Below are 14,826 nucleotides of genomic sequence, written 5' to 3' on the forward strand. Positions count from 1 at the left end.
ATTACGGGTGCAAGTTTCAATCATTAGATCGCAGCTTCTTTCGAGGGTTCGGAAGCCCAAGCAATATTCACTTGCGACCCTTCCGATCCAACGCTGCTTAACTCAATGGACTTTGACATTATTTTATTCACTTGCCCAAAGGATAGAGTAGAAGCACTCAGAAAGAATTGAAAGTCTTATTTCTCACAAATGCAAAACAGCACTTGTACTAACAATTTCAACTATCGCTTCCCATTTGTCACAGAGAGGGCATCTGAAAAGGATACATTCTCTTTATCCCTCTTCCCTCCCCACCCCACTTTGTACAGGGACAGAAGCTGGAACTCACAGGCTGGCTGTACTTTGCACAAGCAGACTGCCTCGCTCCCTCTCCCCCGCTCCCCGCCAACCCCCCCCCCCAATGCTCCCCACTCAATCCTGCACAAGGAAGGAAGCAGTATACAAACTGTCTCCCTCCCTCTCTCCCTCACAACCTCCCTCCCTCACTTGCTCGCTCTCTCCCTCCCTCCCCATCCCAACTGCACAGGGAGAGAGGCAGTGTATAAACAGACTCCCTCTCTCTGTCCCTCTGTCCCTCACTCACTCACTGGTTCGCTCGCTCTTCCCATTATCACACTGCTGTTTGTGGGAGCTTGCTGTGCGCAAATTGGCTGCCGCGTTTCCTACATTACAACAGTGACTACACTTCAAAAAGTACTTTATTGGCTGTAAAGTGCTTTGGGACGTCCGGTGGTCATGAAAGGCGCTATAGAAATGCAAGTCTTTATTTACATTTGGAGCTCGGGCTTCATGTGTGTCGGGCACTGCTCACACCTGTGGAGCTAGAGGCTGACCTCACTCTCTAATGTGAGGTCCACTCACTATAATAAATATTCAGCATGCTGTGTGTTAAGCACTTGGAGCGGCACAAGATCAGAGAAAAAACGTGCCTTTTGGGTCCTCAGGATGTCCCATGAGAACATAAGAATTAGGAGCAGGAGTAGGCCATCCGCCATTCAATAAGATCATGGCTGACTCTCCCGCCTGATCCCCATATCCCTTGATTCCCCTCGAGTCCAAAAATCTATCGATCTCAGCCTTCAATATACTCAACGACTGAGCATCCACAGCTCTCTGGGGCAGGGAATTCCAAAGAATTCCCAAAGTGCTTTCGAGCCAAAGAATTACTTTTTTGAGGTGCAGTCGCTGTTGTTGTGTTGGCAAGGGAGACAGTCAATTCGCGCACAGTAAGATTCCACCAACAGCAATGAGATGAAGATGAATGACCAGGTTAGCTGTTTTGCAGGTCTTGGCCAGGACAGAAGCAGTGTTCCCCAGCTCTTATTCGACTGGTGCTGTGGGATCTTTTACATCCAGCTGTGGAGGCAGATGGGGTCGGTTTAACATCTCATCCAAATGATTACCGCACCTGGAGCACTGCGCTCAGTTCCGGGCCCCGCACCTCAGGAAGGATAGATTGGCCTTGGAGGGGGAGGAGCGCAGATTCACCAGAATGATACCGGGGCTTAAAGGTTCAAATTATGAGGACAGGTTGCATAAACCTGGCTATTTAGAAGGTTGAGAGGCAGTCTAATGGAGGAGTTTCAAATGATAAAGTGATCCTATTGGGTAGATACAGAGAAACTATTGCCTCTGGTGGGAAAGTCCAGAGCAAGAGGGCATAACCTTAAAATTAGAGCTAGGCCGTTTAGGAGTGAAATCAGGAAACACTTTTTCACACAAAGGGTAGTGGAAATCTGGAACTCACTCCCCCAAAATACTGTGGGCTAGGGGCACGCATGGCCACATAAGTACATCAATTATGGTTGGTAATGAAGAAGAAAGCTGCAGACTGCAGGAAGAAATCAATGGACTAGTCAGGTGGGCAGAACAGTGGCAAATGGAATGCAATCTGGAGAAGTGTGAGGTAATGCATTTGGGGAGGGTTAACAAGGCAAGGAAATACATTATAAATGGTAGGACACTGAGAAATGCAGAAAATCAGAGGGACCTTGGAGTGCATGTCCACAGATCCCTGACGGTAGCAGGACAGGTAGATAAAGTGGTTAAGCAGGCATACAGGATACTTGCCTTTATTAGCCGAGGCGTAGAATATAAGAGCAGGGAGGTTATGCTTCAACTGTATAAAACACTAGTTAGGCTGCAGCTAGAATACTGCGTGCAGTTCTGGTCACCACATTACAGGAGGGATGTGATTGCACTAGAGGGGGTGCAGAGGAGATTTACGAGGATGTTGCCAGGGCTGGAGAATTTTAGCTACGAGGAAAGATTGGATAGGCTGGGGTTGTTTTCTTTGGAACAGAGGAGGCTGAGAGGAAACCTAATTGAGGTGTATAAAATTATGAGTGGCCTAGATAGAGTGGATAGGAAGGACGGGATGGATGGGCGGCGCGGACACGATGGGCCGAAGGGCCTCTTTCTGTGCTGTAAAACTCTATGACTCTATGACTCTATGACCTATTTCCCTTAGCAGAAAGGTCAATAATCAGGGGGCATAGAATTAAAGTAATTGGTAGAAGGATTAGAGGGGAGCTGAGGAGAATTTTTTTCACCCAGAGGGTGGTGGGGGTCTGGAACTCACTGCCTGAAAGGGTGGTAGAGGCAGAAACCCTCATCACATTTAAAAATACTTGGATATGCACTTGAAGTGCCGTAACCTACAAGGCTACGGATCAAGTGCTGGAATGTGGGATTAAGGAGAGCTCTTTGTCGGCCTGTGCAGACAAGATGGGCCGAATGGCCTCCTTCTGTTCTGTAAATTTCAATGATTCCATGATTCTATGAATTATGCTCTGTAGTCTGGGGAACAATGCCACCTGGTAGAAGTGGAGGGTTGTTTCATACTACTGCTGCTTTTGAATCGCTGCCCCTCATTTACATATGAATCAAGGCTTTAATCAGTCTGGAGCACAACTGTTGCCCAGGCTCTAAGCCTGGAGCATATCCGGGCTCACGTTACACAGCGCTGTGTGGATGGTGAGCTCGGTGGTCCTCAGCGCCCCCCGATGGGGGGGGGAGTCAGCACCCGATGCACTACTGTCGCTGAAGGTTGCATTGACAGCCCCCTACGTTTTAACGTCAGAGTGAATACAATTGTGGCAATAACATTGGACAAAGAGTAGGTTTTATTTGAGGTCATTTAATTGCCCGCGTTATGCTTTTATACATCAAGGTGTCTTCTGCTCGCCCAATCCTAAAAAGTGAAGAAGACTTGTCGTCTCATTTCTGAATATCATATTAAAAAAAGCTGAAACTCAAAACATCAAACACTCCAAGCCCCAAACTGTAAACATTAGACTTGATGGGCCGAATGGCCTCCTTCTGTGCTGTACTATTGCAACACCAGCAAACGATTTGGAGACAAACCACAGTTTCTATTTGGCTGCAAAGTGCTCAGTGGCTGGAGCTCAGAATTTGCCTGTTGTCTTAATTTAAGAGAAGAACATTGTGATCTTTGGCTTTGGATTACTAAAGCTGATTCTCATGGTCTAAACATTAGCTTCAAGGGAAATGCACTAACCCAGAAAGCAGAACATGTTGAATTTGCTTTGCTGAATTCTTTTTTGGGGGGGATCACCCCTCTAGTTTCCTCCTTTGTTTTCTCGCTTGAGGTGGGGGTAAGGTGCGATCAGCAACACGCACCCTCTGGTACTTTACTCAAGTGATCAGCCTTCATGTACAACCCTTCGTGTCAACAGGTTACGTGACTGTAGAGATCATTACAGTCGAGCATGATCTTATTCTCACCCGCAAATCCACACACAGGCACGGGGTAATTTTAATCTAAGCCGTCTGTCGGGAAACCCACAGGATCGGGTGGAATGCCGGTTTTACATCCCGCCCAATAATACTCTCCGTTAACTTAGATTAAAATTTCCCCCACACTCTTTCTAGCAGGGGTCACTGGTCAGTGACGGGAGATGCAAACTGACATGAATCAGTCATTCATGAAAGAAAGACTTATGAAATAATACTGAGCGACCTACGGGTGGCGCTGTCCAGGGAGAGTATAAATACTCGGGCACGGGCCCAGCTTGCGCAGGACATTCTTAACAGGAACTAGTGAAGGACACAACTAGACCTCCATGTTGTAAAACAGTTAATTAAAGCTTTGTTTAATGCATAGATTAAGTGCCTAGTAGTTTTCTTACGTCACAACCATTTTGATTTTTCCTCTATTCACAACAACAACAACTTGCATTTATATAGCACTGTTACATAGTAAAACATCCCAAGGCACTTCACAAACAAAAGCTTGGTCAAAGAGGTAGGTTTTAAGGAGCGTCTTAAAGGAGAAGAGAGAGGCCATCAATATAAGAGAGTCACCAATAAATCAAATAGGGAATTCAGAAGAAACTTCTTTACCCAGAGAGTGGTGAGGATGTGGAACTCGCTACCACAGGGAGTGGTTGAAGCGAAAGTATAGATGCATTTAAGGGGAGGCTAAATAAGCATATGAGGGAGAAGGGAATAGAGGGTTATGCTGATACAGTTAGATAAGGAAAGGCGGGAGGAGGCTCGAGTGGAGCATAAATGCCGACATGGACTGGTTGGGCCGAATGGCCTGTTTATGTGCCGTATATCCCAGGTAATCCTGCGTAGGTAGAAATGCAGAGAGGTTTAGGGAGCGAATTCCAGAGCTTGGGGCCCAGGCAGCTGAAAGCACAGCCGCCAATGGTGGAACGATTTAAATTGCCGATGCGCAAGAAGCTAGAATTGGAGGAGCACAGAGAACTCGGGGGGTGTAGAGCTGGAGGAGGACACAGAAATGAGGAGCAACAAGGTCATGGAGGGAATTTAAAATGGCGCAGAAGACAGCTGTATTGCTTCTACTGTCAACCCAGCTAAAGAAACAAAGTCGATACAGACCAGCAATCAAATCTGATCCAGGTCTCTGCCATGATCTCATTGAATGGCGGAACAGGCTCGAGGGGCTGAATGGCCTCCTCCTGTTCCTGTGGTCCGAGGTGGCACAGTTCCACACTGGCAGTGCACGTACAAACTGAGCCAATAGGGTGGCCAGTTATCTGAAATCTGAGCAAAGTCAAAGCTGGCTCATCCAAGACCAACTTGCTGCTTAACCTCACCTGGGGAAGGCCACAGACAAACAAATGGAGGAAGAGAAGACAACCAGTTGACTGGCCTCCAATCACAGAACTACCGTAATTTAACAAATGGCGGGGGTGGGGGACGGATTTTCAACTGCAGCCCGCCCCTTTCTCACCTGGAAAAAGGGGTCTTAGCAAAGGAAATGAGGTGGGAGGATGGGGGGGAAACCTTGGTTAGCCCTTGGATACTCAAGGTCCGCATGATGCAATTTTCTGGCGAGTCTGTAAATGGGCGAACAGCAAGCCCGGTTATTTTGGGCGGGCAGCTGATTAAATATGGAAGTCAGGGTCCAATGCCACTGTAGGACGTAATCGCAATTTTGCAGTACCAGGCAGCGAGCGGCCTAATCTGTGGTCCTTAAAGGGACCACTGGTAGCTGCTCCATATATAGGGTCCCAAACCTTTTAAATTTACGTTTTGTCGGGCCAGGATGAGTAGCAGTGCTCTCTCCCTTGTGTAATTCTGATGGTCCACTACACTCTCTTTTCTAACGTGTTTCTTATTTGTGTGCCTATAATTAAATATCAAACACACTTCTCTCCAATCTCCCCCCCCGCCCCCGCCATCTCCACCCCCACCACCGCCTCCAGGGCACAGACTACCCAAGCCCAAGAGAGTGAGTGACCTACTTCTAGCGTCTGCCAATGTCAGTCTGATCTAATGCCAGGGTGTGTGTTGAGTGCGGCCCAGGGATGACCCTCCAATTTTCCTTCTCTCCTCGGGGGGTCTCCACAGGAGACCAGGAGCTCAGCGGGTGGGTGGGTGGGCCGTTGGCGGTGACCTAACTCCCAACTGCCGTGGCAGACGATGCCTCAAGCCTGCTCGAAGTAAAATCCGAGGTTTCTTAAAGGCGATAACATTTCTGAATAATATAATAAAATCATAAAGTGAATGATTTTTTTTCTGTGAAAGTATTTTAGACTAAATGTGACCCGCCATTCGGCTCTGGGTAGTTTTGCTCCGAGGCAATACTTACAATTTGCAACTGTTCTGTACCAATAAAAGGCAATAAAAAGCATCTTAATGCATCTCAAATATTTTTGGCAGACAAAAGAAAACAAAATGCTGTGCCAAGGGATACGGAAAATGCTTACGGCTGCAACTGGGAGAAGTCTGAAGTTACCCTGTTGATTAACTGAGAGAATGTGCAAATAACTGGGTCAAGGCAGAACCGTGCCAATAAAAGCAAATTAAGATAATGGAACTGTTTTTCGGCAGGACACTTTCTGCAAGGGGATTGTTATGAGATACAACTTGTCAGAAAGGTCTTAGAAATAGAAACTGATGAACAGGCTCGCTGTACAAGAGGCGGGTCAACTTCTTCTTAACCAGAAATTGGAAGGTTTTAATCCCACGGTTACCTACTGACGTAAGAAAACTACTAGGCACTTGGTCTAAGCATTAAACAAAGCTTTAATCAACTGTTTTACAACATGGAGGTCTAGTTGTGTCCTTCACTAGTTCCTGTTAAAGAATGTCCTGAGCAAGCTGGGCCCCTGCCCGAGTATTTATACTGTTCCTGGACAGCGCCACCCGCAGGCCGCCCAGTATTATTTCATAAGTCATTTCCACATGAATGACAAGATTCATGTCACCTACCATCTATATTTTTGTGGGATGAGCTTTGTTGGTCCTTAGTTGGGAAGTCTAAAGAAAGGGAAGAAGAAGACGACAACACTTCTTTTTTTTCCCCGCGCATTATGTGATCATACTGAATTTCTTACCTGAAGGAGGATGGGAATCACCACAAAGATAGAGAATGGGGAGTAGGATATCCTATGGAAGACTAAACCAACATGAGATGGAGACGGGTCTCCATAAATCCCTTCACAACCTCACTCTTCTCTATCTCTGGAACTTCCTCCAGTGTTACAAACCCCTCCTCTTGAACTTTCTGCTCCTCTGTCTCTGGCCTCTGGTGAGTTACCCCATTCCTTCACCTCACCACTCGCGGCCATGCATTCACCTTCTAAACCCTCCCCAAATCCCTCTGCCTCACCTCTCTCAACACTTCTAATATCTACCCTCATACGAACATAGGAACGGGAAGAGGCCATTCAGCCCCTCGAGCCTGTTCCGTCACAAAAATGCAAGTTCTTTCTTATTTCCTTGGGTTGGCGTCCCTTTTTTTGCCCATGCCTCTGCGAAGTGTCTTGGAACACTCTTCTACGTTAAAAGCGCTATATAAATGCAAGTTGTATTTCTTCCCCACCTGTACACATAGTGGGAAAAATTCAGTATCGCCCCGTTTGGGGCGCCATTATCGGCCGTGCGCAAAGTTTAGCGCCTGGCGCTAATTATCGCCTCCAACGGCAAACTTGGCTTTTATCGCCCCTGGAGGTGATTGGAGCGCTAAATCAGGCGCTTCACACCTCTCTTAAGGCGCAAAGGCCGAGGAGCGAGGCGCTACCTCAGAGCGCTGGCGAAGCAAGGAAGGACAAATCAAAATGAACCTGCAAAGTGCTGCTCAGTACCCAAAACTCCTTCACACAGCGTTGAATCTCTCCAGAAGACTCTCTCTCTCTCTCAGAATGCGTGGTGCAAAAATGTCACCGACAAAAAAAGGCAGGAAGCGGTCGTCTTTAAATAGCGCTCCCCCAGTCCCTTTCTGACAGCATAACGCTCCCCTCAACCTGTCGTTGCTAGCGGCAGGCGGTAAGGCAGGGGGCGCCACTCAATATCTGGTCCGGGGCGCTACCGGGGCGTTGCGCACTCGACTGACGTCACGATCTGCCGGTGCAGGAGATCGTGGCGGTAGTGTTTAGTGCCACCGCAAAATGTCTAGTTAATTTCGCCAGCGGCGCAAACATCGCCGCGCCCGGACGCTAGTTGCTTTGCGCCCCATTAGCGCTCTCTTAAGGCGCTAGTGGGAGGCGCAAACAACTGAATTTTTCCCCCATAGTACTTGTACCAAAAAGCTTGCTGCTTCCTCTGTGGAAGCAGCTATCAGTTAAACGCTTGTTTGCTGAGCTTGAAAGATGAGTGTGTGGAGGGAATGATAAAATTTGCCCATTTCTGGGCTTTGACAGTGAGTCAAAATGCCGCATTATCCTCTCGGTTTCATTTGCCATATTGATTTATTGAGCAGGCTCGAAAGGCAGTTTACTTACCAGGAACGTGCGGTGCCTCATGGTCTATCATGAAGGCATCAGACAGCCCTACTTTGACAGGATGCTGAGCAGAATTTATCTGAGTCACAGTTATTGGAACCTAGAGAATAGATTAAAAAGCAACATTAGCACCCAACCATTCATTTCATCTGTGTAGGCTGACAAGGCGGTGAAATGTCCGTTCTTTACTCTCCATCTCTTCACCCCTGGAGGATATGAAGCTTTATGGCATGTTCTTTTCCAATCAGGTCAGACGCCACACAGAATGAGCAACATGCCTTAAATTCAGTCACTCTGAGTATTTAAAAAAGAGCTTGAACCAAGCACTTATTTTGACTTTTTCATCTTTAAATTTACAGGGCTCTTTTCTTTCATGCATTCTCAATAAAAATGTGTGTGAATGCGAGTGAGTGTGTATGAGTGTGTGAGTGAGTGTGTGTGAGTGTGTGTGAGTGTGTGTGAGTGTGTGTGAGTGTGTGTGTGTGAGTGGGTGTGAGTGTGTGTCACTGTGTGAGTGTGTGCGTGTGAGTGTGAGTGTGTGTGAGTGTGTGTGAGTGAGTGTGAGTGAGTGTGAGTGAGTGTGTGTGAGTGGGTGTGAGTGGGTGTGAGTGTGTGTCACTGTGTGTCACTGTGTGAGTGAGTGTGAGTGAGTGAGTGCGAGTGTGAGTGAGTGTGTGTGTGTGTGATTGTGAGTGATTGTGTGAGTGAGTGTGAGTGAATGTGTGAGGGAATATGTGAGTGTGAGAGTGTGAGTGTGTGAGTGTGTGAGTGAATGTGTGAGTGTGAGTGACTGTGAGTGTGTGAGTGAGTGTGAGCGTGACTGTGTGAGTGAGTGTGTGACTGTGAGTGTGAGTGAATGTGAATGAATGTGTGAATGTGAGTGAGAGTGAGAGTGAGAGTGAGTGTGTGAGTGTGAGTGTGACTGTGAGTGAGTGTGTGTTTGTGAGTGAGAGTGAGTGAGTGAGTGTGACTGAATGTGTGAGTGTGTGAGTGAGTGAGTGAGTGTGTGTGAGTGAGTGAGTGTTTGTGAGCGTGTGTGAGTGTGTGTGAGTGAGTGTGTGTGTATGTGAGTGAGTGAGTGTGAGTGTGTGTGTGAGTGAGTGTGTGGGTGAGTGTATGTGTGTGAATGAGTGTGTGTGTGTGAGTGTGTGTGTGAGTGAGTGTGAGTGTGTGTGTGTGTGTGAGTGTGTGTGTGGATGAGTGAGTGTGAGTGAGTGTGAGTGAGTGTGAGTGAGTGTGAGTGTGTGTGGGGGTACTGTATGTGATGAAGAACAATTTTAGAATGGAATTACAGAAGGGTGCAGCTTCCCATAGCTGGAGTGCCAGTGGAAGGCTATGTGTGGGTGGTGGACTGCCCAACAAATGAACAAATGATTGGTAGAACATTGAAGGATGCCTCATTAAAATAAATCTCAATGAACTGTTTCAATGCCTATGACCCATGGGTTAATTATTGAAATCTAGAACTGAAAATCCTTACAAATCGGATGGTACAGTGGCTAGCACACTGTCCTTTCTCTGTTATGAACTAGCCTTCAAAACTGATGGGTCAGGTTTGCTCTTTCTGCTGGCTGTAAGTTCCCAAGTGAAATGGCTTCGTGGGAGTTTGGATCCAATACCAGTGAATCCAGAGCGTGAACGTATCCACAAGTTGGCATTAAAGTGGTAGATGTGGAAACCGGATTAGCCACACTGCTGTAGTAGGAAGTCACTCCTCTGACATTGGGAGTCAGGGCACATGGTTAGGACAGAGTAGATATATCTACACTCTACATTAGGGATCACCAAGTGGCAGCCCATTGGCCACATATGACCTCTGATCCCCGGACATCCGGATCTCAAAACCCTAGCAATTCAGACCTATGCGTGCTTATGTTTCTTATTTGCTGACTTGTCCTGTTTGAAGGTTGTGGGCCTGGAGGTTTGGCAAAGGCACTCCATGATTCTGTTGCCTCAGAACACCAAGATCTGTTGGTATCAGAAGATTGAGGTATGTGCAAATGAATCGGAACGTGGATTTGATCTTTATACGTGGGAGCGTATACGTCGGACGCTCCACGTTATTCACCTACATGAGCCACAAAGACAAAAGTCTTGGGACGCTCCTGCTCTGCATCTAACCTGTTCTATAGCTGATCTGGGAGTTCTGGTTTCTGACACTGGATGCCAGAAGTTTAATTCCCCAGCACTGACATCTCTCATCGTGAAGAACACAAAACACTTCAGACTTTTCCTCTTTAAAGTATTTTAAAATCTAAGAATGCCAGCTGCAGGCTACTTTTACAAGTTTCTTTGGAATGAACCATCCATATTCCTTGATGACAGTTTCTATAGCAATTGTCTCATTTCACATCTACAGAATAGCTAGTTGAGAGCAGGTCTCTTGATTGAATCTAACAGCAGTTCCTTTTATGTGAAGTGTTGCCTCCAGGGTTAGGAACCAAATTACCACAATCTATATTCACCATCATCAAAAGCAACAGTTTCTAAAAGGTTTGGCGTGATTATTTCATTGCCACATTAAAAAAAAACAAGAGAAAACTAAAGGTCCATCAGTAATAAAGGAAAAACAACAGTGTATTAGCATCTGATTAGTGTATGTTAGTGCAGTCTAGATATTCAGATAATGGAATAATAAAGGGTTAGGCTTGGGTTTAAAGAGAGGTTCTGATGCATATCATGCTTTCTGCCCATGTAACTCATGCATACATTGTGCCAGCAATGGGTTCTGTGATATTCTTAGTGATAATCTGAAATAACTGAATCCAAAATCCAGACTGATTTGGTGTCAGCTTTCCATAAGAACATAAGAAATAGGAGCAGGAATAGGCCACTTGGCCCCTCGAGCCTGCTCCGCCATTCAATAAGATCATGGCTGATCTTGGGCTCAAAGCCACTTCCCCGCCCGCTCCCCATAACCCTTCACTCCCTTATCTTGCAAAAATCTGTCTATCTCCACCTTAAATGTATTTAATGACCCAGCCTCCACGGCTCTCTGGGGCAGAGAATTCCACAATTTACGACCCTCTGAGAGAAGAAATTCCTCCTCATCTCAGTTCTAAAAGGGCGACCTTTTACTCTGAAACTGTGCCCCCGAGTTCTAGATTTCCCCACGAGGGGAAACATCCTCCCTGCATCTACCCTGTCGAGCCTCCTCAGGATATGTTTCAATAAGATCACCTCTCATTCTTCTAAATTCCAATGAGTATCGGCCCAACCTGCTCAACCTTTCTTCCTAAGTTCCGACATTACAACAGTGACTGCACTTCAGAAGTACTTCATTGGTTGTAAAGCACGTTTGGGACATGCAGAGGTCACGAAAGGCGTTATGTAAACGCAAGTTTTTCTTCTTTCTTCCTTTCTTGCGGCGGCGTAACGCTACTTCCTGCTTTACTGCTACAATAGGGGAAGCGAGGAACTTTGGTTCCAACGCTTTGCGAATGATGAGTGTGGCTTTAATTGTGATGTGGGCTTACTGAAGGGGGCAGCCTCATGGGGGTGGGTGGGGGAGTGGGGGGGAAGAAGTGGGGGTGGAGGTCATTGTTTTGTACCGTTTTATTACTCATTTAACTTCACTGTGCTTGCTATCAAAGAATGAGAGCCGCCCAACCACTTATCCATGAAATCAGTAAACCTCTCGGTGAGGGTATTAGATGTTGGACTAGGGCTGAACACATGAAATCTCTTTGGTTCAGGTACATATACGAGAGAAAGGGAAAGTGATTTCCATTACAGAGACCAATTTTGGTGGTTCTTTTGGAGGGGAGGAGAGAGTCAACGCTAAATGCCTCTAGACACTGTTTCAAAGATTATGATGACACTGCCACAGCCGTTTTGGATGCCCCACTTGTTTGACAAAGTAGCTCTCAATTCCTTTTCCAATAATTCTTTTGGTGAATTTCTCAGGTGCGGGATAAGAGTGCTGCGGAATGGTACACTTCCACTTTGGGAACCACGGGGGCAGCACTGAGCACTCCCACATCAGGTAAAGTTACTTCTCCTCTGGCCCAATATGCCGTAAGCCCCAACTCAGAAGAGCACCTCCATTTTCCACACCACCCTGAATAAGGTTGCCAAGTTAGTGCCAATTTGTCGTCAGTTCTCTGCAGTGGCCTGATGCCCACTGGGGACTAGGTCAAGACTAGTTGAACTCAGTTAACGTACAATCGTAAAATGAGTGGAGAGAGATTTTCATCATATTTGTATCGGCTTGACTTGTATCCATTTGGACAGTGTACCTAATCGACTGGACCACCCAAACAAACAACATTATTACCCAGTGTGCCTTCCATTCTCTGCCACTTGGCTCCATAACCTCATAAATTAAATATCTCTTACTTTTAGAATTCTATAGGCACCAAAACCCAAAAGCAGGCTCCCATTTATAGTCAGGAATTTCTGGCCTGCAGATCTCCACCAAACATTCCAGCAGAGACCAGCAACCACTCACGGCGTGCTATAATTCAGGCCTAATTGGCACATATTGGGCAGTTTCCCTGAGAGAGGCCGCACAAGGAAAGATGGCACGAGAACAGGAAATGTCATACAGGTGCAATAACCACTGTTCTCCTGTGGTTCCAATTTGGGTGCATTTGGGGCTAATTATTAAAACATTTACAATTCCACTACGGCGCTTAACCTTTCAAGGTTTCTCTCGCCAACAAACTATGAGTTGCAAAAAGAAAACAATGATTTTTTTTTTGTTCCCAAGTTGAGCAATTTCTGCATTCCATCTTTAGCTGAAACCTTAGATCTCCAGCGTTCATCGATGTTTTATCGTTGACTATGCCAAGATTTTGTGCTATTTCAGACCATCTCAAGACGCGAGTTTCATACCCCTTGTATTCAGTGTGCAAATCACTCCAGCGGCTAAATGCACTGTGTGGTTGTGGCCATACAGACCGACACATTCACTGTTTAATCCCTAAACTGTGCTTCGTTAACTGATCTCAGATGCCACTGGGTTTATACGACCGATTTCAGCAGTCCTGGATCAGGGAGGGGGGAGAAAAATATCTGGCTGTGTTTGAGCCCCTGATCACTTTCTAATAAATCCCGCTGGATGAGAACATAAGAACGATAAGAATTAGGAGCAGGAGTCGGCCACACGGCCCCTCGATCATCGACCTCAACTCCACTTTCCCGCCCGATCTCCATATCCCTTGATTCCCCTAGAGTCCAAAAATCTATCGATCTCAGCCTTGAATATACTCAATGACTCAGCATCCACAGCCCTTTGGGGCAGAGAATTCCAAAGATTCACAACCCTCTGAGTGAAGAAATTCCTCCTCATTTCAGTCTTAAAAAGCCGACCCCTTATCCTGAGACTAGGCCCCTTAGTTCTAAACTCTCCAGCCAAGGGAAACAATCTCTCAGCATCTACCCTGTCAATCCCCCTCAGAATCTTATATGTTTCAATGAGATCACCTCTTATTCTTCTAAACTCTAGAGAGTATAGGTCCAATCTACTCAATGACTGAGTGATAAAAGGATCAGGTTCAGTTGCAATACCTCATAGTCGAATAACCTACCGATGCTCACTGCTCATGCATGAAGATGTTCAATGATTGGGGTAACTTTCCACTGACTTAACACACCAAGCAGGGAGCCTCACCTTCCAGAAGCACAGACCAGGAATTCGAGCGTGCAATGTACACAATTGTCTAACTTATGTTGGAAATCGTGCACATTGCACACCCAAATTTTCGATACACGCACCTGGAGGGATTGCAAATTTGGAACATTTCCATTCTCCCTCCAGTACTGTATATCCTGATGGATGCTTTGGATGTGATTTATAACACTTCCAATGCTTTTTTAAAAATATATTTGTTGTTCAGGTGATTGGGGCATTACCAGATGATACTCTCTTCTCTAAATGAATCCTGATGTCTTTCTGTCTGGGCTGAGATGACCTTTTTCCTGCCCTTTGTCATAGGACAGAGTGGAGCTGCCAAAGTTAGTCAACAGAATGACAGGTGATCGCGGGGTATAAGGAGACTTGCTACCCCTCTATTCCCCCCTCCCCCTTCCCCCGCTATTTTCAGTGGGAGTGAAGTCATTGGCTCTCCCCATCCCAGCTTGCCCCTTACATACTCACATCCTTGTAACTGAACACGATCCGCCCTTCTTGACACAACGTGGCCTGAAAGGTGAAACTTCCGATGTCCTCTCGGTCAGGCAGAAACACTTTATCCCATTGGACGACGAATGCAGTCCCTAAACAGTACAGACAGGACCAGTGAGACTCGGCACAGAGACACGCGAGCACCTGGTGGCAACGTGGAGAAAAGCCACAAAAACTGATCCCTGGTGTCAGGATCTTGAGTTATCAGGAACGACTGAAGAGATTTGGGCTTTTTAACCCGGAAAGGAAACGCCTGCGAGACGATCTTATATAAGATTGCTAAGGGTATAGAGAAAGTTAACGTGGCCTAGCAAACCACACACAGTTGTATCAGACATAACAACAGAAAATGCTGGAAAAACTCAGCAGGCCAGGCAACATCCGTGGAGAGAGAAATAGAGTCAACGTTTCGGGTCGAAACCCTTCTACAGAACTGAGAGAAAAGGCAGGAAATGAAACAAAAGGCAGTTTGGGGGTTGG

At 46.4% G+C, this 14,826-nt stretch overlaps 1 protein-coding gene across 1 annotated transcript in view; it reads right to left on the minus strand.

Annotated features, from left to right (window-relative positions):
• The window catches only part of LOC147101045 (plexin domain-containing protein 1-like), a 292,861-nt gene that overhangs the window by 113,412 nt on the left and 164,623 nt on the right, over positions 1-14,826 (minus strand). Inside the window, exons 6-7 of the mRNA XM_085966214.1 lie at positions 14,320-14,438; positions 8,220-8,319 (exon numbers count right to left, since the gene is read on the minus strand). Coding sequence (XP_085822340.1) covers positions 8,220-8,319; positions 14,320-14,438 — 219 coding nt within the window. The remainder of the gene's footprint in view (positions 1-8,219; positions 8,320-14,319; positions 14,439-14,826) is intronic.

The sequence above is a fragment of the Somniosus microcephalus genome, chromosome 24 (genome assembly GCF_052327205.1).
Source record: "Somniosus microcephalus isolate GS21.2 chromosome 24, FLI_Smic_1.0, whole genome shotgun sequence".
Classification (NCBI taxonomy): domain Eukaryota; kingdom Metazoa; phylum Chordata; class Chondrichthyes; order Squaliformes; family Somniosidae; genus Somniosus; species Somniosus microcephalus.